Source organism: Eublepharis macularius, chromosome 5, assembly GCF_028583425.1.
Source record: "Eublepharis macularius isolate TG4126 chromosome 5, MPM_Emac_v1.0, whole genome shotgun sequence".
NCBI classification, from domain to species: domain Eukaryota; kingdom Metazoa; phylum Chordata; class Lepidosauria; order Squamata; family Eublepharidae; genus Eublepharis; species Eublepharis macularius.
Genome location: NC_072794.1, coordinates 164,123,717 through 164,148,733, shown reverse-complemented (window position 1 = coordinate 164,148,733; position 25,017 = coordinate 164,123,717). Strand labels below are relative to the sequence as shown.

General features: G+C 44.6%; 1 protein-coding gene across 1 annotated transcript; it reads right to left on the bottom strand.

The window, feature by feature from the left end:
• Window positions 1-499: 499 nt before the first annotated feature.
• On the bottom strand, window positions 500-13,715 carry BIRC7 (baculoviral IAP repeat containing 7). Its single transcript, XM_054981610.1, has 7 exons — window positions 13,109-13,715; window positions 11,683-11,782; window positions 8,592-8,673; window positions 8,444-8,489; window positions 6,965-7,174; window positions 1,642-1,704; window positions 500-699 (listed from the first exon to the last, which is right to left on the bottom strand). The coding sequence occupies exons 1-7, from the start codon at window positions 13,713-13,715 to the stop codon at window positions 500-502; spliced, it is 1,308 nt and encodes a 435-aa protein (XP_054837585.1).
• Window positions 13,716-25,017: the final 11,302 nt, after the last annotated feature.

Sequence of the window (25,017 nt, the reverse complement as noted above, 5' to 3'; positions counted from 1 at the left end):
AAACCTAGGGAAAAAACTCAAACTGAAGTGAAAACGAAAGACAAAAAAAAGCATGTGCAGAAATCAGGGAATAAACCAAACACTATTGGATCAGAATAGACAAAAAATAGTGGAAAACTACATAACCTTGCCTGCAGTTCCCTCTACTTAAACAGGAAACTGGTAGTAAGTGAAGTGTACTCCTTGGTCAAATTCTGAGCGAGCCCTCTCATAACAGTCACATAGAAGCATTTTCCTACTCTCTTCTCCCCCATCCAAATTATTGTACACCAGCCTATAACTAACTTCTCATATTCTTCTTCTTAATGCTGCTAACAAACTTCAATCAGGGGAAGGTCAAAGGCCAAGAGTTGTATGCAGATTCTATAAATGCCCCCTTCCAATACTCACAAATTTCAGTCATTTTTTTCAGAGCTCAGTAGGATGCTTGAAAAAAATGCAAGCAGTTCTGATTTGAGTTGAGGAGTGTTCTTCCTCACTACTTACCCCACTTTCCAGTTCAGGACATGAATGCCCTCACGGTATCCCTGATGACCCCTCTGCAGATAGGGCAGCGCCTCAGATTAGGAACACATTCTGCACACACCACTAAATGGCCACAAGGTATTAGCACAATGGATACTTCTTTGTCCATGCAGACTTTGCACATGCGCTCCTCCCGCAGGCGCCGCAGCTGAGCCTCCACATTTGAGGTAGATTCTAGCGCGAAGGAGAGTTTGAGAGCCAGCTTGAGAACAGGCATAGATTGCACATGGCATTACAGATTTCTATGGCATTGTAAACCGTTAAACTGATCTGGGAAATCTGATTTAAGCCTCAGTTCATTCATGAACAAGAATTAAGGGATGGAAGAATTTTCTAGATAGTAACTTCCACTCCCCTCCCCCCCATCAATTAGTCATAGTCAACTATAGTCTTATGATTACATTTGACCTTGTTACATTAATATCATCACAAGAACGTTACCTAACCATCACATGAATATCAGTGCCAAAGCAGTCTAGGCCCAGGTAGGGTTGCCAGGTCCAGCCTGGGAAATTCCTGGAGATTTTGGGGGTGGAGTCTGGAGAAGGTGTGGTTTGGGGAAGGGAGGGGCCTCAGAATGGCATAATGCCATAGAGTCCACCCTCCAAAGCAGCCATCTTCTCCAGGTGAACTGATCTCCGTCACCTGGAGATCTGTTGTAATTCCAGGAGATCTCCAGCCACCACCTGGGGGCTGGCAACCCTAGGCCCAGGGTTTATCCAAACATTGCTTGAACTTTGCAGAAGAGCATTACTTTTTAAAAAGAAATCTTTACTCAATGTATATCTTCCTTTTCAGCACAAACCAGATCCTGCAGAAGTACTTAACAGAACTAAAAAGTGATATAAAGAGGTGGCAGCACTACCTCCTCCCAAATGTTTTATCAAATCAGATCGATGTATGGAAAAACATACAAAGGCTTTTAAACAGTCTTTAAAATGCTAAGTTACTCACACATGGGGGAAATCTGTAAGTGCTCCATTCCCAAGAGGTGAAACTTGGTATCTTCCTGCTTCGACACATTTATAATTTCTCAAGTCCTTTTTCAACTAGCCCACGATGTTCTTCCCACCAACAAGCCCCTCCTGCCTAGGAACTCCCTTCCCATTTCCTCACCTCCTTCACTGGGTTCTGCCTCTCTTCTCATGCTGCCCAAATCTGGTTCTCTCTGAGCAGGTTCTCTCTGAGCAGGCTCTATGCAAGAGAAAGTTGAGACTTTTATTATTAAATTAATATCCCTCCGCAGAGCAGCAGGTTCCCTGTGCCAAGGGAAATGTTTATGGTACCCGATGCCATCAAAGACATGCTTCAATTCAGCTTTTTTCTTTAAAAGAGTTTCTAGTCTTTACAGCTGTGAAGCTATGCTCCAGTGTGCTATTCGACTCTCAGAAGGCAAGAACAGCCATGAAACCAGATTTCTGATAATGGGGGGGGGGGCTTCAATGCACTGCTTCTTGACCCTCCCCATAAAATGCAAAACCAGATGGATGTGGCAGAAATTATGCAAGTCACATAATGTGTTCGGATGACAGAACTCTCATCTCTGGACAGAATCTGAACTGCACGCATGCAGCCCCAATGGCACCTCATGACCAGTAGGTGAAGGAGCAGCACACAGCTTGCTAGATGAGATCTGGCACTGCTAAGCCCTAGGACCATGAGCAATACTCCGTTTGTTGTATACCTGTCCTGCATAAGCTGGGATACTGAAGGGCCAACCTGAGCAGGAGTCCAAGGCCTTTTCTCAGCACACAGTCCTAAAGATGGAACTGTGTTAGCGGGTATGATATACTGAGTATCCTCTCCGGAATAAGCCATTCCCTGAAGAAACCTGGTTGAGTCATCAAACCCAGGGAAACTTTTCCCAAACAGCTAATATCTAAGTATCCAAAGGGTGCAACAGTCACCCAAGGAGAGAGACAGCTTCATGGACTTTTAGAGCAGTTGCCTTCCCCCTCCCCTTATGATAGGCTCTCCCTCCTCATCATACGTACTCCACAGCATGGGAGAGGCTACCTACGTGCAAGGGGGACTGCCACATTACTTCCGACACAGAGTCATGTTGGCCTTCTCATGATCAAATGGCAACAAAGCCATTTGTTGAGAAGCCTGGGTGTGACTTTGGATGCCACACTTTCAATGGAGGCCCAGGTCATGACTAGACATGGGCATGAATGGGGGAAAAACCCCTAACACCCTGTTCATCGTTCGTTGCCATCCACGAACAACGAACATGAACTGTTCTCGGACATGTTTGTTGTTCGTGGGGGACAGAACCACCCCCACCCCCACCCCACCCACCCACTTAGTCCCCCCCTCCCCTCAAAACCACTTACCTGGCCCTTTAAAGATCCCTTTAAACTATCAGCTGGCAGACGGCAGGTGAGGATTCCCACCTGCCAGCTGACAGTTTAAAGGGCCCTGTCTTGGCAAAAACAGCAGTGTCTGCTAGCAGCTACTTTGAGGGGTTACCAACTGACCTTCCCAATGTCCAATGCCCACCAAATAAACAGGGGACATAGTACTCACTGTCCTCTGAAGACCCCCCCAAGTTTCAGAGAGAGTGCACCCCGGGAAAGGCATGATCCACGGGTCTCCCCATTGGCTGTCATTTTCTCTTCACAGTGGCAAGAACGGGACTGTCTGCTGGAAGTACTTTATAGGGTTAAAGCCAGAAGGAAAGAAGTTCAGACAGAGTCCAGTCCCTGACTCCAGTTGCCAGGGGGATTGATTGCAGGTGCCAGACTGTCTGGCTTGACAAACGGCTGCCGAAGGCAATGAACGAGGCTTGCAACAACCACCAGTTCGTTTAGGATGGAGCATCATGAACAGCTTGTTCGTCAATGTGCAGCAATCGTAGTTAATGATGATTTGACTAAAAAATTGAAAATAAGTAAAGGTACAAGACAAGGTTGCCCATTGTCTCCATTGTTGTTCATTTTGATTTTGGAAATTCTGCTGGTTCAAATCCGTGAGGACGATACAATTCGTGGCATAAAAATAAAGGAATTTTCCTACCAAGTCAGGGCATTTGCGGATGATGTAATGTTGATAGTGGCAGATCCAATAGACAATATGCCAAAAATAATGGATAAAATAAAGGAATTTGGTGACTTGGCAGGATTTTATGTGAATAAAAAGAAGTCGAAGATATTGTGTAAGAATATGACGAAGCAAAAACAGCAAGAATTAATGGATATAACGGACTATGAGGTAACTAATAAAGTGAAATATTTAGGAATTGACTTGACTGCAAAAAATATAGATTTATTTAAAAATAACTATGAGAAATTGTGGCAACAAATAGAAAGAGACTTGATAAAATGGAATAAATTAAATTTGTCATGGTTGGGAAGAATAGCAACAGTGAAGATGAATGTGTTACCACGTGTGATGTTTTTGCTGCAAACTATTCCAATTATCCGAGACTTCAAACAATTTGACAAATGGCAAAGAAAAATTTCAGACTTTGTGCAGGCAGGAAACCCCGAGTGAAAATGAAAGTATTACAAGATTCGAAAGAAAGAGGGGGGCTGCAACTGCCAAACATAAGATTATATTATGAAGCAATTTGTCTGACATGGTTAAAAGATTGGATAACGCTAAAAGACCATAAACTGCTGGCTTTGGAGGGATACAAAAAACTGTTTGGATGGCATGCCTATTTGTGGTATGATAAAGTTAAAGCGGACTCTATGTTTCTGCACCATTATATTAGAAGAAGCCTTTTCACAATCTGGAAGAAATATAAGAATTACATGGAAAGTGGTATCCCTTCATGGGTGGTACCATATGAAGTAATAGACCCAAGAACTGTCTATAATGAACAACAATGTTTAGCTTACAAAGAGATGATGTCGATAGAACACAGAATACCAAAAATAAAGACACAAGAAGAGTTATCTCCTCACTATGGATGGTTTCAATATAGGCAAATCAGGGACCTTTACAACTCGGATTGTTTAAAGGGAGGAATAAGACTGAAAAACTCAGAGTTAGAAGAAGTGATCTTACAAGAAGGTAAAAAAGATATTTCGAAAATATATAAAATACTTTTAAAATGGTACATGGAAGACGAGACAGTCAAAGTCCAGATGGTGAAATGGGCAATAAACTTTCATAAAGAAATAACAATGGAATCATGGGAATATTTGTGGAAAAATACTTTGAAGATTTCAACTTGTACCAATATTAAAGAGAATGTATACAAAATGGTGTATAGGTGGTATTTAACGCCTAAGAAGATTGCGCTTGGAAATACAAATATGTCAGACAAATGCTGGAAATGCAAAAAGCATGAAGGATCATTGTATCATATGTGGTGGACTTGTGAGGTAGCTAAGCAATACTGGGGAGATATAATAGAAATAATTAATGAGGTTTTGCAAACCCAAATAAATAAGAACCCAGAATTGTTGCTACTGAACTTGGGAATGAAAGTACAGAACATTGTTATTTTGCATGATTACAGCAGCAAGACTTTTGTACGTGCAGAAATGGAAAGTGCAAGAAATACCAACTATAGAAGATTGGATATACAAATTGCTGTACATGGCTGAAATGGACAAAATGACAAGAAAACTTAAAGATCTTGATCCAGGAGAATACATTGCAGATTGGGGGAAATTGAAACAATACCTAGAAAAAAATGGGATGTGAAAGGAGGACTGTGGCAGTTTGAGAATTATTAATATGTGATTTTATAAAGGGGAGAGAGAAGTAACTTTACCATTAATGGGGAAACTTAGCTATTAATTAATCTAAGCTAATAGCAGTAACAAGGAGATTGTATGAAAAATAGATAGTTTAAACAGTGAAATGTGGATCAATATCTTAGAAAATTGGAGATATTGAAGAATTTGAATATGCTTAGAATAAGTGACACAATATATATAAGATTTAGAAAAATTATAGTTAAGAGTAATTTGAGTAATAAGATGGGTTAGGGGTTGGAAAGCTGTTGGAAGTCAATAAGGGGGAGGGAAGGGGGGACTGTTATAATTTAGATAAGATAGGGAAATTGTGTATTGAATAATATTTTATGTACTCAACAATAAAAAATTTTATTAAAAAAAATGAACAGCTTGTTCATGAACAGCAGATTGGGCTGTTCATGGGTTTTTTCTGTTCATAATGCTGTTCGTGCCCATGTCTAGTCACGACCATTGCCAGGTCTGCCTTTTTTCACCTTCGACAGGCCAGGCAACTGGCACCCTCTCTCTCATCCCAGGATCTGGCCACAGTAATCCATACAACTGTCACCTCCAGGCTAGATTACCGCAACTCACTCTATGCTGGGCTGCCCTTGGGCCTGACCCAGAAGCTGCAGCGGGTCCAGAACGCAGCAGCATGTGTTCTTACAGGAACACCTGTTTGAGCGCATATCCATCCTGTGCTGTGCCAGCTGCACTGGCTTCCAGTGAAGTTCCGGATCCGGTTCAAGGTGTTAACTTTGGTGTTTAAAGCCCTCTACAGACTGGAACCAGAATACCTGTGGGACTGCCTCTCCCATTATGTCCCTTGCAGGGCGCTATGCTCTTCAGATAAACAACTCCTGGTGGTCCCTGGCCTGAGGAACATCCAGCTGGCCTCCACCAGGGCCAGGGCTTTTTCTGCCCTGGCCCCAGCCTGGTGGAACACTCTCCCGCTGGAGATCCGGGCCCTGTAAAATGGAGATGTTCCACCAGGCCTTTGGTTGAGGACCAGCGGGTGTCCCCTCTTATCCTATCTAAGATCGCTACCTCTTCTATGACTGCCCTCGGCTACGCATTTTACCCACAGCTATGACTTATGCAGGTCTTTTATTAGTATCCAAAGTAGCCTGTGGTACCAGAGTATTTTAATATAAGTTTAAATCTGTTTTTAAAGTTGACTATTAATTTATTGTGTTTAATGATGACGTGAGCCACCCTGAGCCCATTCGTGGGGAGGGAAGGATATAAGTCAAATAAAATAAATAAATAGTCTAGTGAATTTCACACTGACCTCCAGGGGGAACTGGGACCCCATTTGAGTACAACTGAGGATGCCCCATCACCTGCAGAGCCATTCTGTAGCCATAAAATGACAGAATACAGACTGGGTGATTCACCCTCAGAAGACCAACGCAGAACTAAGGCTCATTCACATCTCTTTGAGGTAGGTTACAAGTGACAGGGCTGTGTTTAAATCTAAGGGTGGCGTACATATACAACCTGACGTAGCACAAACAGCTGAGCTATAAATCGGGATACCGCCTGCTTAACTCTCAGCTTCTTCACAAGGTTACCGGGAGTCCTTAGTCAAGCCACTCTCTTCCCCCTTCTGTAAAACAGAGATAATACCAGCCTCCCAGACAGGATTGCTCTGATGATAAAGTACGTTAAGCGCTGTGAATACGCTGGAGCCCTATAGAAAAGGCAGTCTTACCATCATCCTCCTAAAAAAGGGTACATCATACCTCTTGTCTCCTCTGCCTGGCTGCCTTGATCCTGCACTGCCTGAAGCAAATCCAGGACCAGATCGGACAAAGATGGATAACTAGCCCCCATCTGCTGGAATCTGAGCTGCAGCAAACTGGACACCAGGGCCTGGTGAAAGCCCATTTGGAGAACAGTTTGCATCATGGAGGTCAGCTCTGGGGAAACTAAGTCCAAATTTCCCAGGCTGTCTGCAAAGAAATGTGAGGCTTGTATCATGCAATTGCAGTTAAAGAGAACCCACCCCCCAAGATGGATCCCATCTGCTCCAGAGAAGAAAGGGGCATTATTCTCACAACTGCTGCATAATTGCAGACCTGGATGTCAAATCCAGCAACCAGTCAAAACACCTCTCTGCTGTATAGAACAATGAGACAATTAACATATCCCTGTTTTCATCCACTGGGAGCCAAGCTACAAGTGATGAATTACACTTACCTGGCAAGTGAACAGACTCACGTGTATTCCTCTCTGTTCACTTGCGCTCCACTTGATCAAGTGGAGAGCAAGTGAATGGCAAGTGAACAGGAAGGAATACATGTGAGTCTGTTCACTTGCCAGGCAAGTGTAATTCGTCACTTGTAGCTTGGCTCTGGGTCTCAGACTCTACTCACAGCTTTTCCTGCTAATGCAATAGATTACAGACACTCTATGGAAGCCACTGAGACTAGAGAGAAAGCAAAATAAAAAGAACCAGAGCTGGCATAAGCAACTAAGTTGATCTTTTTAGCAGCGCCAGTGGAGCAGCATGTGATCATATAAAGTGCTGCCTTATGTTAAGCACAATTAAGGTCCATCTAACCCAGCACCGTCTACCGAGAACAGCTGTAACTCTCCAAAAGCGTGGGCAGATATTTTTATTTATATCCTGCTTTTCTCTGGGATCAAGACTTAAAAGGGGCTTATTACATCATTCTCCCCCTTCTCCCCCTCTATCCTAATCACTACCACCCTGTGAGAGATTAGACTGAGAGCCAAGCTACAAGTGACGCCTGACACAGGTTGGATACTTGTCAGCTTCCCTCAAGTTTTGATGGGAAATGTAGGTGTCCTGGTTTTACAGCTTGGCTCTCCATTACAGCTGCAAGACCAGGATGCCTACATTTCCCATCAAAACTTGAGGGAAGCTGACAAGTGTCCAACCTGTGTCAGGCGTCACTTGTAGCTTGGCTCCGAGGTCACCCAGCAAGCTTCCAAGGCAGAGTGGGGGTTTGTATCTGCTTGATCCAGGTCCTAGTCTGACACTTACCATAACAATGCCACACCAGGACCGAACCTCTTATCTTTTGCATGCAATTTACATCGGGCCACCCACAGCCCCACCTTGAAAGAGTTGCATCCCAGAAGTCTCTGCAATAGCACAAGCAACACTGACACCCCTTGAATTAAACAACATCGCCGTCTGGCGCTTCTTGGATTGCAGCAGTAAGAGGAGAGTTACAAAGTATACACAAACCAACCTTCAGAGCTTGAGGAATCCTGTTCAGCCTCATTCGAGGGGTCTTCCTGAAATCACCAAAAGACTGGCATCAGTGATGGAAGGGTAAAGATAACTAAATACTTCCAGCTGTATACAGCAAACCTATATTCACACACAGAGATACTCACTGAGGATGCAGGAGTACCGAGATAAGATTCCTGAATAGTGTTTACAAAGTCTCTCCCTCTGGACTGCAGCAGGAATTTGCACCTAAAAAGGGAAGAGAGGGGAACCATCCAAAGTTAGTCACAAATACCCTGCAAGGGTCAATGAGTTAGGCTGATTCTCTGGCCAAGCCACCCAAGCAAGTAACTGAGAGCCTTCCTACAAATGACATTTTACACGTGAAGGATAAAGGATCATTTTTGCAAGTCTTTCTGGGAACTGAAGTTCCTCTCCCCCACCCCTTTTCCTTTTGTTCCTTCCCCTCGCCGCCTGAAGAGACAGAGAAAGCCTGCGGCAACAGCAACTTTTGCAGATCGTTCCTCCAGTCACAAGCCTGCTCTCAATGATCTTTGGGGCAGGCAGCTGCAACTTTCTCAGCTTTCTCCTGAGCTTCCCCCCCCCTGCCCCCAGCAAGATGATTTGCAAAAGCTGATGTTGCCGCAGGCTCTCTCTGTCTCTTCAGACAGCGAGGGGAAGGAACAGAAGGAAAAGGGGTAGGGGAGAGGAACTTCAGTTCCCAGAAAGACTTGCGAAAATGATCCTTTATCCTTCACGTGTAAAATGTCACTGGCAGCAAGGCTCTGAGGCAGTAAAGCAAGTGACCGAGGTAGTAAAGTAAATGCTCTACAAGGGATTGGCTGGCTCCCATCCCTCAGTGTGGCATTGGAGTTGATTTGGGTCCAGTAGCACTTTAAATCCCAACTAGATTCCCAGGGCATGAGCTTTCAAGAGTCAGAGCTCCCTTCGTATCGTCTCCTGGGCCTATGCCACTACCAGGTGGGCACATCTTATACCCCGTGAAGGGGCTTGCCCCAGGTAGCAGGGGTGCAGGAGATGCTGGGTGCACCTCGCTTTTTTACGCTACTTCATTTAAACCCTCCTTGCTCTCCAATGGGGACCCGAGGCAGCTGACATCGTTCTCCCCACCTCCATTTTATGCTCACCTCAACACTGTGAAGAAGGTTAGGCTAACAGTGTGTGACTGGTACTAGATCACCCAGTTAGCTGCCATGGCAGTGGGGCTTCAAACCCAAGCCTTCCAGATCCTAGTCCAACATTAACCACTATATCACACTGGGCCTTCTGTGCTTGGGAGTGATTGTGACAGTATCTTGAACTACCCTGCTATAAACTAGTCATGATTAGACATGGGCATGAACAGAAAAAAAAACCTGAACGTGGTGTTCGTTATCATCCACGAACAATGGACATTGACGAACATGACCTGTTCACGAACATGTTCGTTGTTCGTGGGGGCCAGCAGGCTCTCCTCCAGCCATCAAGATCCCTACCGCGCCACTCCCAGAAACCCTACCGGAGCAAGCAGCAGGAAATGTACCAGTAATAAATAATAGCTTGGCCCAGAGCCTGGCAGCAGCCCCGGAACCTGAAGGGGCAGATCCCTACCGCACCACTCCCAGAAACCCTACCTGAGCAAGCAGCAGGAAAGGTACCAGTAATAAATAATAGCTTGGCCCAGAGCCTGGCAGCAGCCCTGGAACTTGAAGAGGTATCCCACCACACACAAAGAAAATTCAAGCTCCAATGCACTCTCCCCCCCCTCTCAAAATGTCTCTCCCTCACTGTCTGCAAAAGCAGAGATGGGAGCCCCCTTCCCCCCTGCTCTTTGCTCCCTTGTAACAAATTTGGAGCTCCACACTTGAAAGGAAGACCTGCCTATCAAGCTAAATTAGGCTTAGATTAGGGTTTCCAGGGCAACAGCAGGAGTTCAGACAGAGTTCATACAATCCCTGCCTAAATTGCCAAGGAAATTTATTGCAGGTGCCAGATTGTCTGGCTTGACGAACAGCAAGGAACAGCAACCGAGGCTTGCAACAACCACCTGTTCATTTAGAATGGGGCCTCATGAACAGCTTGTTCACAAACAGCTGATTCGGCCGTTCTTGGCTTTTTTAAGTTCGTATTGCTGTTCGTACCCATCTCTAGTTATGATGACATAGGAAGCTGTGAAAAGTGACTCTAGCCTTTTTTTTAAAAATGCACCTCCTGTCTGTGCCATTTTTCCCAAATGCAAGTTGCCCTCTCTGAGTTCCTACTTCCCATGGGACCAAGGTGACGGGTTTAAATTAGTGATGAACTAGAAACCTTTCTGCTATGTTATGATTAAAAGAAGGAGGGGTCAATGTTTATGCTAAACAACTCCGCTACCAGCAATAAGACACTGAGTTGAAGTTTGGGGCAAATTTGGAAACAGATTTGGGGAGCGTGATACAAATACCAGAATATGCACCACTCGGTTCCCACTACAGTTTGGGAAATCTGCTGAGCTTCACCCAACCTGCTGTTCCCAGCAGAGTAAAAAAAAAAAAAGGCACATTATAAGAACTTGAGCCGCCCATTATTAGTGTTGTGTTCACCATTAGCTTTGCAGAGCACGCCTCGTGTATGCACATACCTGCAAACATGTACTTGCTTACTCCCCTATACCTCCACCACCCCACTACAGGGAAAACAGGAATTCAGGAGCGCAACTTGCATTAGGAAATCGATATGGGGGGTGGGGAGGAAGGATTACCTTCATGGAATCAACCCCCCCCCCCCAAAGCTCCATTAATTTTTCCACCCAGCAGTGTCCTGCCTCTCCAGGTCTCCTTTAGAAGTCAGTACTATAATACTGTTATATCAATATAACATTATACCAAATCCCAGCATTTTATTTTTAAAATCCCTTGCAGAAATAGGTCTTTCCCCTTATATCTCTGAAAGTGAAGAGGCTAGAGACATTTTTCAGAAGTGAAAGATGGGAATCCAGAGATCCTGTTACATATATTGGTATAACAATACACTAGATTACAAGAAGTCACTTTTGGGAAAGGGGGGGGGAGGAGGAAGACCGAACACATTCCTGGCTGAAGGTTTAAAAAAACCAACCTAGCTGATAACGGTTAATGGTTGATGCTACATACAAGATCTGTTTGAAACTCCTAGAACAAAAAAGGCAGCTGCTGTTCATTTCTACAAGGTAGAGGTGGGGAAAACACATAAGGTGTGATGTGCTATTAAAAATACATGAAAAACACCACTAGAAGTTACCTTGGAAACCATCTAGCATGCTCCATCCAGGGGTCATCTCCGCGTTCCCAGTTCCTCAAGGCGCCATCGCAATGGAAGCACCGCACATAATCTCCCTCCCCTGAAAGCAACAATTTATAGGTACTCGAGGGCAACATTGGTACGGAAGACTCACTTCAGTCTCAATAGGGATACACTGTGATATAAGGACCAAAGATTAAAAAAAAAAACACCTTAGTGCCGCAGTTCAGTACGATGGGCATCCAGTTGCAGATGATGAGACAATGGGCTGAATGCAGCCACGTCTTTCACTAATTCTCAGCCAATTCTTCTCTTTATTACAGCCTCTGTCCCACATAGCTTTAATATATGAAGATGATCCCAGAATAACCTTTCTGGAAGACAAACAACTCCCCTCTCCCTTCTTCACAGCAGGAAAGCAGATCAGATACAACCCCACAATATTTATATGCTGCCTGTCTTCCTGCATGGAGCTGAAGGCTGCTTACACAGGAGTCCACGGAAGAACCCCAATCCGGACACTGCTCTGCTTCAGCAAAGCTGCATCTTTGTATACGCAAACGATAACCTGGGACCAAACACTTCTATTTAGAGATTCAATTAAAAGTTCATTGTAATAAAAAAAAACCTAGTAAGCAAAGCATAGCAGCAACAAAAATACAAAATACAAAGACCCAATAACCTGTCAATCAAAGCACCAACTCAAACCCACTGAACAGTAGCTTACGGATCAGACCATGGAAGAAATCTGGACAGCCCTGTGCTTATAATGGCTAGCAGGATACCTGTATAGAGGAATGCATTTGTTCTGCACTAAGAACAGCAGAATTCTGAGCGGTTTTTGTGCTCATATTGTAAAAATGTGTTTTTTTTAAAAAATCTTTTTAAGATCTAGTCGTGTTGGAAGAACAGAGCAAAGAACCTTGCAGAGAAGCCCCAGCCTCCCAAGATGTTTTCCAACCCCTGGTTTCTAAGCTTTCGGCAGACATTGCCTACATAACCCACATTTCTTTATTTAAATGCATTTTCTCTCACACTCCTTCCAGGCAGTTCAGTGTGGCATACACATTTCTCCCCACATCCATTTTACCCATCTCAACCACCCTGTGAGATGAATTATGCTGAGAGAGCAAATGGCAAATGGCCCATGGTCGCTCAGTGACCTTGGTGCAGGGTTGAGATTTGAACCAAGGTCTCCCCAGCCTTAGTCAGATAGTTTCAGGTGGGTAGCCATGTTGGTCTGTAGTAGAAGAGCAAGATTTGGGTCCAGTAGCACCTTAAAGCCAACTAGATTTCCACAGTTCGAGCTTTCAAGAGTCAGAACTCCCTAAGTCAGTGCCCCACACAGACATCGAGCAGGTATTGGTAGAAATCAAATGCGCCTGCCTTGTTGTCCAATACAGAAACACAATTCTTATATCCTTACCTGTGTAAAAGAAGCCTGCTCTGGCCAATAACTCAGGAGACACACGAGCAGAGGATGGCCAGGTGTTAAATGTCACCAGCCGATTGTCTTCCATCTCCATATTTGGGTATTCCGGTGGGCTATCTGGGACAGCCTCTTCTTCCATGCCTATGTTTTGCAGCATGCCAAGGAACTGTCCATCCACACAGTCCTGGAGCCCCCGAGCACGGGGCGCCCGCTGGCTTCCTACACCAATGCCCTGGATGAAAGGGCACATAGGGAAGAACTTCCTGTGCTCTTCTATGGGGTCATCCTCGGCAACCCACTCATACAACACCCCGCCACAGCAGAAACACTTTACTCTGTCACCAGGCCCTACAAAGAAGAAGCCAGCTGCAGCCAGATCAGCTGGAGAAACAGCAGCACTGTCTGGCCAGCACTGGAACGTCCTTAGCCGCCTCTCTTCTGATGTCATGGTGGAAGGCAGAGGTGAGTTCCTGTTTCTGGCATCCTCGGGAGAGGAGTTATCCCCCATGTCCCAGTTCCCAGAGAGGAGATTAGTCAAGACACGAGCAACCAGTTGGGTTCCTGTTGCAATAAGAGCATCCCTCATGTTATCAGCCTGCATACCTCGGCCCTTGTTGGCCCTGCCTACTATGCTTTCTGGAAAGCTTCAAAACTCAAAAGCCAACAGGCTCCTGAACAGCAGACAAACAGGTTTCTGTTTTTTCTATGGCCAGCTGATTACTATTGTTGCTGCTTCTGGACAATTGCTGCCTTTCTGCTCAATTCTTCCTGTGCCTGAACAGGGAAGAGAAAGAATTTTCACACTGAGTCAAAGAGAAGCCCAAATGTCACCCCCACCCTCCAAGGAACCTGACAACAAAGTTTTTACAAGAACACAAGTTGCAGTTCTCTTACTTGGGACACTTAACACAGAACAGATAGCACAGGGGAGTCAATTTAATTCTCTGTATACTCTAGGCAATGTAAATTTTTCTCTCATTGAATGACTTGCCTCAATTGGAGGTTGGTTTGCCAACATCCAGGTGGGGGCTGGAGAGCTCCCAAAACTACAACTGTTCTTCAGGCTACAAAGATCAGTTCCCCTGGAGAAAACTGCTGCTAGGGAGAGGGAATCAAGGGCATTATACACTGCTGAGGTTCATCGCTTCCCCAACCTCCATCTTCTCCAGGCTCCACCCACCAAACCCCTAGGAATTTCCAAACTCGGAGCGGGTAGCCCTAGTTCAAGGCGAATTGGAATAACAGTTCTGGTTAACATGTGTATGAGGGTGTGAGCTGGAGTCCAACAGTGGCTCTTGTCTTAATGCAAATAATCAAAAATCAACTTTAAGCAGAGAGAAATGGTCAAATCAGACTGTCAGTCAAATGAGGAACAACCAGTATATTGTACCGCACAGATAGAGAGGACAAGGAGATATACTAACATAGATATTAAAAACATGATAGATAGGGAATTAAATATCCTAAGATTATTATTGATTTTATGGTTTTGTGATTCATTCACTGTGTTTTATGAATGTTGTTAGCTGCCCTGAGCCCATTTGTGGGGAGGGTGGGGTATAAATCAAATCAATCAATCAATAACAAGCTTACCTAGAACATGTTTGCACAATTATTATTGTTGTTGTTATTATTATTTTTACTAAAATTACTGGAGACGTATGCCTCATAGCTAGGAAACAACATATCTAGTGTTAAATGACAAGAAAGCAGCGTTTAGTTTTGACAACCAATTGTCATTTGACATGCAATTTGTTCTTTTAAAAAGCCCACCTACAGTTATCCGGTATGCTTAGGAAACTCTCATCCCTCAATAACAGTTGCCTAGAGAAAACAGGTGTGCCTGATTGCCTTACTGTGCAGTCTCTGGGTGAAAGCAGCCCAGAAGACAATTTTCCATGTAGCTCACTGCTGTTGCAGTAAAAGTAGAGGCAATAGACTGTATTGACCAGAGCATCCACACAGAAGTTTTCCTTGCATTTTCCTTGCTTCCACCTTCATCAGTGGCCACTACCCTCCTCCCATCATCAAAAGTGGTGGAATTTTTTTTTGTTTTAAGAGAAATAACTAGATTGCTATAGCCTTATAGTGTTCTATTGCAGGAGTGTACTAGTTCTCAACTTTGACTTTTAAAAAAACGAGTCCCTAGGCTCTTCTCCTGCAGTTACAGACAGAAAATGTACAATCTACCTTCCCTCCTTAATTATAACACTATTGCAATTTAGCTGTCACCAACTTTTAAGAATCCTCCAAAAAGCCTTCCAATGGATGCGTGGAATGGGGTGGGGGTGGGAAGAACCATGAAGACGGAAGGTAAGAAAAATGGCTGCAATATGCACAAGACCTAAAAACAGAGACACAGGGATCCCCAAAAGTTTGTACTCAATGACTTTCGAAAACAAAGCAAAACACAGCAAAGCAAAGAAAAAGGACAGAATGTGATGTTATGGGGACGCTCCTCAAAACAGCATTGCAAGATGAAAGCCAAGGTGGAGGAAAACATCCATGAGAAAACAGCCCTTGTTGCTCACTAGAAAATACTACCCTTGGTCATTTTATAGGGACCCAGAGCTTACAGAAACAAGTCATTCCAGGAACTAGGAGAATGGATAAAAATAATAATTTGCTTCCATGCAAGATTCTTCTGGGGGTGAAAAGATAGCTGGGTTCTGTACTGCACCTAATAATAGTGCAATGCCCTCATTAAAATTCTGAAATCCCCAATCCCTGTACAGCAAGCTCTTAAGTTTACTCATGACTGAGTCTCATTTGGCTTATTAAGATTTAGTAAGGTTGCTAACTGGCTTGGAGAAAAATGTCTTGCCTCTTTAACATGCACAATGGGATAGTTGAATCTATCTATGGCATAGAAGTAAATAACAGGCCTTATTTTTTTCTGAATTTTTCTTTCTTTGCACAGCCCTTTCCATCTCTACACAGTGATTCTCATTACTGCTTTCACATATGAGTGCAATATAACTTCCCAACATACAATATAACCCCCAATTCTTTGATTAATAGCCCTGCATCTACAGGTAAAGCTTCATTCAACAGAATATTTCAATTTACAATATTCCTATGGTAGGGCAATAAGATGATCAAGGAACAGGCCCCAACATAGACAAGGGAAGACTAAAATATCTTCTAATTCAAAGAAAGTTCTACAGACACATCCATGTCCTCCTCCCCCATTAAGCCCACACAGGAAAGCTACAGTATTCCACAATCACCTACCAACACCCACAAAATATCCCTCCACACACCAGAGTTAAGTATACTATACAAAGCCTATAATACACAACCACAGTCCAGCGTATCTCTATAAAAATAATTTTAAGCACTTACCGGCCTCAAATTAAATAGCTATACTACCATCCCACTGCTAGTCAATAACAGACATGCAAAACAGCTGTTTCTGGGCCACCTTTAACTCCCTAGCCCCACCTAAACAATTAACAATCTTCAGGAATTATTGCTCCTTTTAAAGCTGCAAGCAGTTTTAAACCTAATTCTGGGATACAACCCTATGTCCTCTCTATACCTTCTTTACTGGGGCTTCATTCAGTCTCTGAAAACTCAATGCTTTGCCTGCTGAAAAAGTGCCTGGTGTTTATTTTCCCTGTAGCCAGAACCCCATTCTCTTGCCACAGATATACCTGGAAGAGAGCTTTGTACCTGTGGATAAAAACCAAAAGCAGCAGAGGAGTTATACCTTGATTAAGATGACATTCCAAGCTGAGTTCACTACAATTCTTCAGTGAAAGAAAATGATTAAAAAAAAGGGGGGGGGGGGAGGTTGAGATAAAGAGTTTTGATAAATATGATGGAAAGTTTAAAATGTATAACTAATTGTGGAACAAGAAGGTATTATACAAACTTAAGTAAGTTACAGCAGGAGTCCCCAACATGGTGCCCATGAGCATCCACTAACTCCTTTCCTGGCACCCTCCAAGTGTTTTTAGAAAGGGGTCAGGGTCAGTGGAACTCTCACAGAGCAGGGTTTCTGCTTAGTCAAGAGAACTTGATTCTCGAAAGCTTATGCTACAATAAAATTGGTTAGTCTTAAAGGTGCTACTGGACTCTTTTTGATTTTGCTACTACAGACTAACACGGCTGACTCCTCTGGTGCTTAGTCATTGGAGGTCTGACTGGTTGCACAGATTAAAACAGCTGCGACCACAGTGTTGGTTTTATTCTCTCTTGCTCCTCTATTCTACTCCTGCACTTAGACTCTCTGTGTATGTGTATCTCTATCTCCTGTGCTTGCCATTTTGTGGTTGGCTCTGCCTCGTGAAGCAGTTATTTTGCAGTTATGCCCACCACCCTGAATCAGAATTCCAAAGGTACCCACAGACTCAAAACGCTTGAGGACCGCTGAGTTAAGAGTATGTTACGTACAAAAAAATCTCAAACTGCAACAAGGACTATTTGGGCAAATATTGATATTAACTTTGTAATATATGGACTGCTGCATTTTGTCTTCTGCTTACTCCCTTCCAAGAGATCTTCATGTTCCATTTAGCACTAGAGACAGATCTGAATCACTGCTGGCGTTTAAATTTTCTACAGGAGAGCTGCCATTACATCATGGGCTTTTGACAGTACACTTGCCAGTTTGCAGCAGCAGTGAACGTCAACAAGATATCAACTCGTGATGGAGGCAATCCAACAGGAGTGAATCCCACTGAAGTTACAGGGAACTGTTTGAATAAGGATGCATAACATCAGATCTTTTGTGCCAAAGTGCTGAGGCTTTGGTAGAATAAGAACATGAAGGAAAGTAAAACCACATTAGAGAACAGTCACCTGTAACCATGGTCAAAAGCAAATGGAGCATCTCCTATCATATTGCAACTTACTTTTCAGATATACATGCAAAGTGATCTTCTGTTTACCTGCCATAAACCCTTGCCCTTACTCAACCTTGATAAATTCAGATCTGATTAGTAATACTGTTTGAATCCAATGATGGTGAATTCTTCAGAGATTTCAGTGTGGCAATGTATTGTCATCTAATTTGATGTCATGTGTCAGTTTGATTCTTTGGAATGTCTCAGAATCAGGCATTTATTATGACCCTTTTTGACAACACAAGAATTCTGAAATAGCTTAGCTGGATCACACCTAAGGCCCAGTTTGTCCAGCATCTTGCTTCCCACAATGGTCAACTAGATGGAAAGCCTCTGAATATGGAAGTTCCATATAGCCATCACGCCTAGCAGCTGTTGACAGCCCATAAATTAATACAGTCCCCTTTTCAAGCCCTCTACCCTAAATTAATCAGGAGAGATCTTTGAAAGAATTCTTTTTGGAGCATCACTCCATTATTTCCGTATGAACCTATGGGCATTCCCCCCCCCCTTTTCTTGAGGTGCTTCAGGGTGGGCTACTTGGGAGATTTTCAGAGGTTTGCTGAATGTATCACCTCACTGGATGCTTCAGATCAGAAGTTTGCTATAATGTAACCTCATTTAAACGTGGCGCCATCTCATCATTTACCAGATACTGGGCATCACATGTAAGAACAGCTGTGCAGGATCAGACCACCCAGTCCAACCTCCTATTTCACAGTGGCCTTGCAGAGGACCTCAGAAGACCCATAAGCAGGTCATAGAAACCAAAGCCTCCCTTCACTGGTACTAGTGCTTCTGCCTCTGAGAGGGTTGTAGCTCTGAGTTGGGAAATTCCTGGAGAGTAGAGGAGGGGAGCTTGGAGAGGGCAGCGTTTGAGGAGGGGAGGGAGAGTCCTCAGTGGGATGTATTGCCATAGACATAGAGTCCACCCTCTAAAGCAGCCATTTTTTTCCAGGTGAACTGATCTCTGTCGTCTAGAAATGAGTTGCAATTCTGGGAGATTGCCAGCCCCCACTTGGAGGTTGCCAACCCTAACCTCTGAATGTGGCATTTCCAGTTATTAATTGTGGCTAGTGTTCATTCCTCCTTAAGTCCTCTAATCCTCATTTTAAAGCTTACTAAACCCATGGCCATCCCTACACTCTAGGGCAGCGAATGACACAAGTTAATGGCTCGAGTGAAGAAGTGCTTCCTTTTGGGTGCCTGCAAATTCATGTCTTATGGGAAAGGGAGGGAAAGTTCACTACGAGTGATTCCGCACACGTTGGATAATGCACTTCCAATCCTCTTTATAGATCACTTGGAACTGATTTTTGTGTGTGCGGAACAAAAAACCCACCTCAAATGACTGATAAAGTGCATTGAAAGTGCATTATCTAACGTGTGTGGAATCAGCCTACATTTCCTCCAGTCCAGGCATAATTTGAGTATCTGTCTGAAGAAGAGTGGTGTGACTTCACAAAAGTTCATGTTGAAATAGCCTGGAAAATGGCTTATCTTGACACAGCCGACCTGGCCACCAGGATCCATGCTATGGTAACATCAAAACTTGACTATTGCAATTCATTATACATTGGTCTCCCATCTAAGTTAACTAGGAGGCTCTAATTAGTGTAAAATGCTGTGGCTCGACTATTATCAGGAGCGAGCAGGAGCTTGATTGCTCCCATTCTACAGTCACTCCACTGGCTACCTATCAGTTACCATGCTCAGTTCAAGGTATTGGTTATTACTAGGGATGTGCGTTTCGGCATTCAGAATGCCGAAAGAATGCCGAAACAAAAGTGTTTCGGCTTCTTTCAGGGAATGCCGAAACGTTTCGGGGAATCCCGAAACGTTTCGGGTAGCCGAAAGAAAAAAGCCGAAACGTTTCGGGATTCTTTCGTCTTTCATTCGGCTTTTCAATGGGAAAATGCCTCCGTCTTCCCGGACGTCTGGGGGAGGCATCTTCCCACCGAATAAGCCCAAAATTGGTGGGGACCTTCCTCTAACCCTTCTCTAACAACCACCCATGTTTCAGACAGATTGGACTTTGGGGGGCCATGTTATGGCCCCCCAAAGCAGGTCCCCCCATCCTCCCATAAAGGAGCATCTTCTTCATTATTTCCTATGGGGAAAAAATGAAGAAGCAGGCTTCCTTTGCCAGGGGTGGCATTTTGCATGCAAAATGCCCCCTTACCCTCAGGGGCCCTTCTCCCACCCCTCCTCCCACCCCCCACCAAGGCTCAGCCTGCTCCCACTTGGGGGGGCCATTTCATGGCCTCCCCAAGTAGGTGCTCTAATCTCTACCACTGACAGCTGGGGGAGGCTTGTGTTGCCAGGGGTGGCATTTTGCATGCAAAATGCCCCCCAACCCTCTGGGGCCCTTCTCCCACCCCTCCTCCCACCCCCCACCAAGGCTCAGCCTGCTCCCACTTGGGGGGGCCATTTCATGGCCTCCCCAAGTAGGTCCTCTCAGCCCCTAAATTCCACCCCTTACAGCTCCACACAAACCCAATTCCCCCCAGCTGCCACACACAGACCCAAATCCCCACATTAGCCCCTCACAGACCCAAATCCACCCCCACCTGCCCCACACCCATAACCCCAGGAACAGGCTGGCAAAGGCCAGCCCTCTCCCTTTGTTCCCTATGCTGGGAACTTCTAAACTCTCTTTCCCTGGGCAATTCTGCACAGCCCAGGGGTGCCACAATGGTGGGCACACTTCTGAGTGCCAGCTGGTCCCTGTGAAAGAGCACCTGAACCACAGACACCCTCCCTCAAATTCCCCCACCACCTACAGAGATGGCTGGCCAGCCAGCCCCATTGTTCCCTATGATGGGAACCAACTGCACAACAAAGAATAAAACAAGAACAACACAAAATAAAGTTTTTTAAAAATTATTTTCTCCCTTCCAAAGTACAAGTAGGCAAAGCATTATGACACATAACACCAGCAGTCCCCCACACAGAAAAATAACACAACTCACTTAACATCAGAGAATCACAAAGCACGATTCCTGTCAAAAACACTTTATTTCTTGAACAGCTTTAGGCTACACAGCAGGGGGGGAACACCAAAGGGCATGGCAGCAGTATCTTACACAAAAATAACACAACTCACTTAACATCAGAGAATCACAAAAGCACAATTCCTGTCAAAAACACTTTATTTCTTGAACAGCTTTAGGCTACACAGCAGGGGGGGAACACCAAAGGGCATGGAAGCAGTATCTTACACAAAAATAACACAACTCACTTAACATCAGAGAATCACAAAAACACAATTCCTGGCAAAAACACTTTATTTCTTGAACAGCTTTAGGCTACACAGCAGGGGGGGAACACCAAAGGGCATGGAAGCAGTATCTTACACAAAAATAACACAACTCACTTAACATCAGAGAATCACAAAAACACAATTCCTGGCAAAAACACTTTATTTCTTGAACAGCTTTAGGTTACACAGTAGGAGGGCACAAAAGGGCATGATAGCAATGTACTACAAAAAATAATACAACCCACTTCACCGTTTTTGACAGCAATTGTGTTTGTGTGATTCTCTGATGTGAAGTGAGTTGTGTTATTTTTGTGTAGTACACTGCTTTCCTGCTCTGTGGTGCCTTCCTACTGTGTAACCTAAAGCAGTTACAGAAATAAAGTGCTTTTGACAGCAATTTTTTGGGGTGATTCTTTAATGTGAAGTGAGTTGTGTTATTTTTGTGTAAGATACTGCTTCCATGCCCTTTGGTGTCCCCCCCCCCTGCTGTGTAGCCTAAAGCTGTTCAAGAAATAAAGTGTTTTTGACAGGAATTGTGCTTTTGTGATTCTCTGATGTTAAGTGAGTTGTGTTATTTTTGTGTAAGATACTGCTGCCAAGCCCTTTGGTGTTCCCCCCTGCTGTGTAACCTAAAGCTGTTCAAGAAATAAAGTGTTTTTGACAGGAATCGTGCTTTGTGATTCTCTGATGTTAAGTGAGTTGTGTTATTTTTCTGTGTGGGGGACTGCTGGTGTAATGTGTCATAATGCTTTGCCTACTTGTACTTTGGAAGGGAGAAAATAATTTTTTAAAAACTTTATTTTGTGTTGTTCTTGTTTTATTCTTTGTTGTGCAGTTGGTTCCCATCATAGGGAACAATGGGGCTGGCTGGCCAGCTATCTCTGTAGGTGGTGGGGGAATTTGAGGGAGGGTGTCTGTGGTTCAGGTGTTCTTTCACAGGGACCAGCTGGCACTCAGAAGTGTGCCCACCATTGTGGCACCCCTGGGCTGTGCAGAATTGCCCAGGGAAAGAGAGTTTAGAAGTTCCCAGCATAGGGAACAAAGGGAGAGGGCTGGCCTTTGCCAGCCTGTTCCTGGGGTTATGGGTGTGGGGCAGGTGGGGGTGGATTTGGGTCTGTGAGGGGCTAATGTGGGGATTTGGGTCTGTGTGCGGCAGCTGGGGGGGAATTGGGTTTGTGTGGGGCTGTAAGGGGTGGACTTTAGGGGCTGAGAGGACCTACTTGGGGAGGCCATGAAATGGCCCCCCCAAGTGGGAGCAGTCTGAGCCTTGGTGTGGGGTGGGAGGAAGGGTGGGAGAAGGGCCCCAGAGGGCTGGGGGGCATTTTGCATGCAAAATGCCACCCCTGGCAACACAAGCCTCCCCCAGCTGTCAGTGGTAGAGATTAGAGCACCTACTTGGGGAGGCCATGAAATGCCCCCCCCAAGTGGGAGCAGGCTGAGCCTTGGTGGGGGGTGGGAGGAGGGGTGGGAGAAGGGCCCCAGAGGGTTGGGGGGCATTTTGCATGCAAAATGCCACCCCTGGCAACACAAGCCTCCCCCAGCTGTCAGTGGTAGAGATTAGAGCACCTATTTGGGGAGGCCATGAAATGGCCCCCCCAAGTGGGAGCAGGCTGAGCCTTGGTGGGGGGTGGGAGGAGGGGTGGGAGAAGGGCCCCTGAGGGTAAGGGGGCATTTTGCATGCAAAATGCCACCCCTGGCAAAGGAAGCCTGCTTCTTCATTTTTTCCCCATAGGAAATAATGAAGAAGATGCTCCTTTATGGGAGGATGGGGGGACCTGCTTTGGGGGGCCATAACATGGCCCCCCAAAGTCCAATCTGTCTGAAACTTGGGTGGTTGTTAGAGAAGGGTTAGAGGAAGGTCCCCACCAATTTTGGGCTTATTCGGTGGGAAAATGCCTCCTCCAGGCGTCCTGGAAGACGGAGGCATTTTCCCATAGAAAAAAGCCGAAAGAATGCCGAAAGAATGCCGAAAGAATCCCGAATCCCGAATCCCGAAAGAGATTCTTGTTTCGGCTTTCAGCTTTAACGATAGAGAATTTTCTTTCGGCTTTCTACTTTCAGCTATAGCCGAAAATTTTTGGCTTGCACACCCCTAGTTATTACATACAAAGCTCTTCATGGTCTTGGTCCAGCATACCTGCGGGACTGCCTCCCTCCTTACGTTCCTCTACAGCAACTTCGCTCATCTGAACAGGGTATCTTGCAGGTGCCAGCCTGTACATGGGCAAAATCAACAGCAGCCCGTAGACAGGCTTTCTCTGTGGTGGTCCCTACCCTGTGGAATGGCCTGCCTGAGGAGGTCAGGAGAGCCCCCACCCTCCTGGCTTTCTGCAAACAATACAAAACTGAATTATTTAAAAAGGCCTTTTTCTCAGCTAAGAGGGCGGTATTGTAGGAAAGGGGTCCCAGATGTTCCGTTAATGAGTTAGGAACCATAGATTTCACCCTTATGTTGCCTTACATATTATCTGTTGCTTTAAATATGTACTCCCATATACCTGTGCTTCATGCTGTTTAATGTAAGTCCTAGAACTGATTATGTTGTTTCAGCAATACTTCAACCTCATATTGGATCCTTACTAATGCTATCTTTGTAAACTTGTATTCATGTACCCTATGACATTGTTTATGGAAATGTACTTGACGCTGTATGGAAATGCCTGCCCTTGTCCTTGCTACTGATTGTACTAATCCCGCACTATGTAATCCGCCTTGAGTCTCAGTGAGAAAGGTGGAATATAAATGACATAAATAAATGTTGTCTTTAAGAGTGCCACTGGTCTTTTGTGGATCAGAAAGATGCATTGGTAAGGATGGAGACTGTGTACACTACTCTGTTGGGTACTGTCTGCTTACTAGGGAATTTTCCATGTTGCTAAACATGCCATGTAAATTAGTTATGCTTTGTTTCAAAAAGAGTTCACCTCAGCTTTATGCTTGTTTTTCAAATGTTTTGCTATCATACCTTATTGTGCCCGGACCTGGATAGCCAGGAGAACCTGATCTTGTCACATCTCAGAAGCTAAGCAGGGTTGGCCTCAGTTAGTAATTGGACGGGAGACCTCCAACAAAGACCAGGGTTGTAGAGGCAGGCAAGGACAAACCACCTCGGTTAGTCTCTTGCCATGAAAACCCCACGGAGGGTGGTGGTGGTGCCATAAATCAGCTATGACTTAAAGGCAGGGTTCCATTTTCACCCTATTGTATCTCTTTCACTGAATGTCCTGTTGATTTGTATCATATTTCCACTTGCACTGCGTCATCCACCTTGGATCCCAGAGGGAAAGGCAAATTATAAATAAGTAATTTTGCTAGGCCAGGCTAACACTGCTTAGCAATAATTTCATGAGTGTTACATGTCCTCATGTCGCTTTCAGCTTAGGGTGACCCTATCAGTTAAAGACCACTAAATGTCCTGTCATAAATAGGCTTTGCAAACTGAAGGCCGTGGCTTCCTTTATAGAGTCCAGCCATCTCATTTTGGGTCTTCCTCTTTTCCGTCCACCTTTTCCGGCATTATCGTCTTTTCCAAAGAGTCTCCTCATGATGTGACCAAAATACAATAGCCTCAGTTTCTCATTTCAGCTTCTAGGGAGAATAATTTCATAGACATAATTCCCTCTCCCCTTCGGCTCTTAGCTGTTTTCAGAGGATTCACAAGAATTTGAATCAAAAAGAGTCCAGTAGCACCTTTAAGACTAACCAATTTTATTATAGCATAAGCTTTCGAGAATCAAGCATCTGATGAAGAGAACTTGATTCTCGAAAGCTTATGCTATAATAAAATTGGT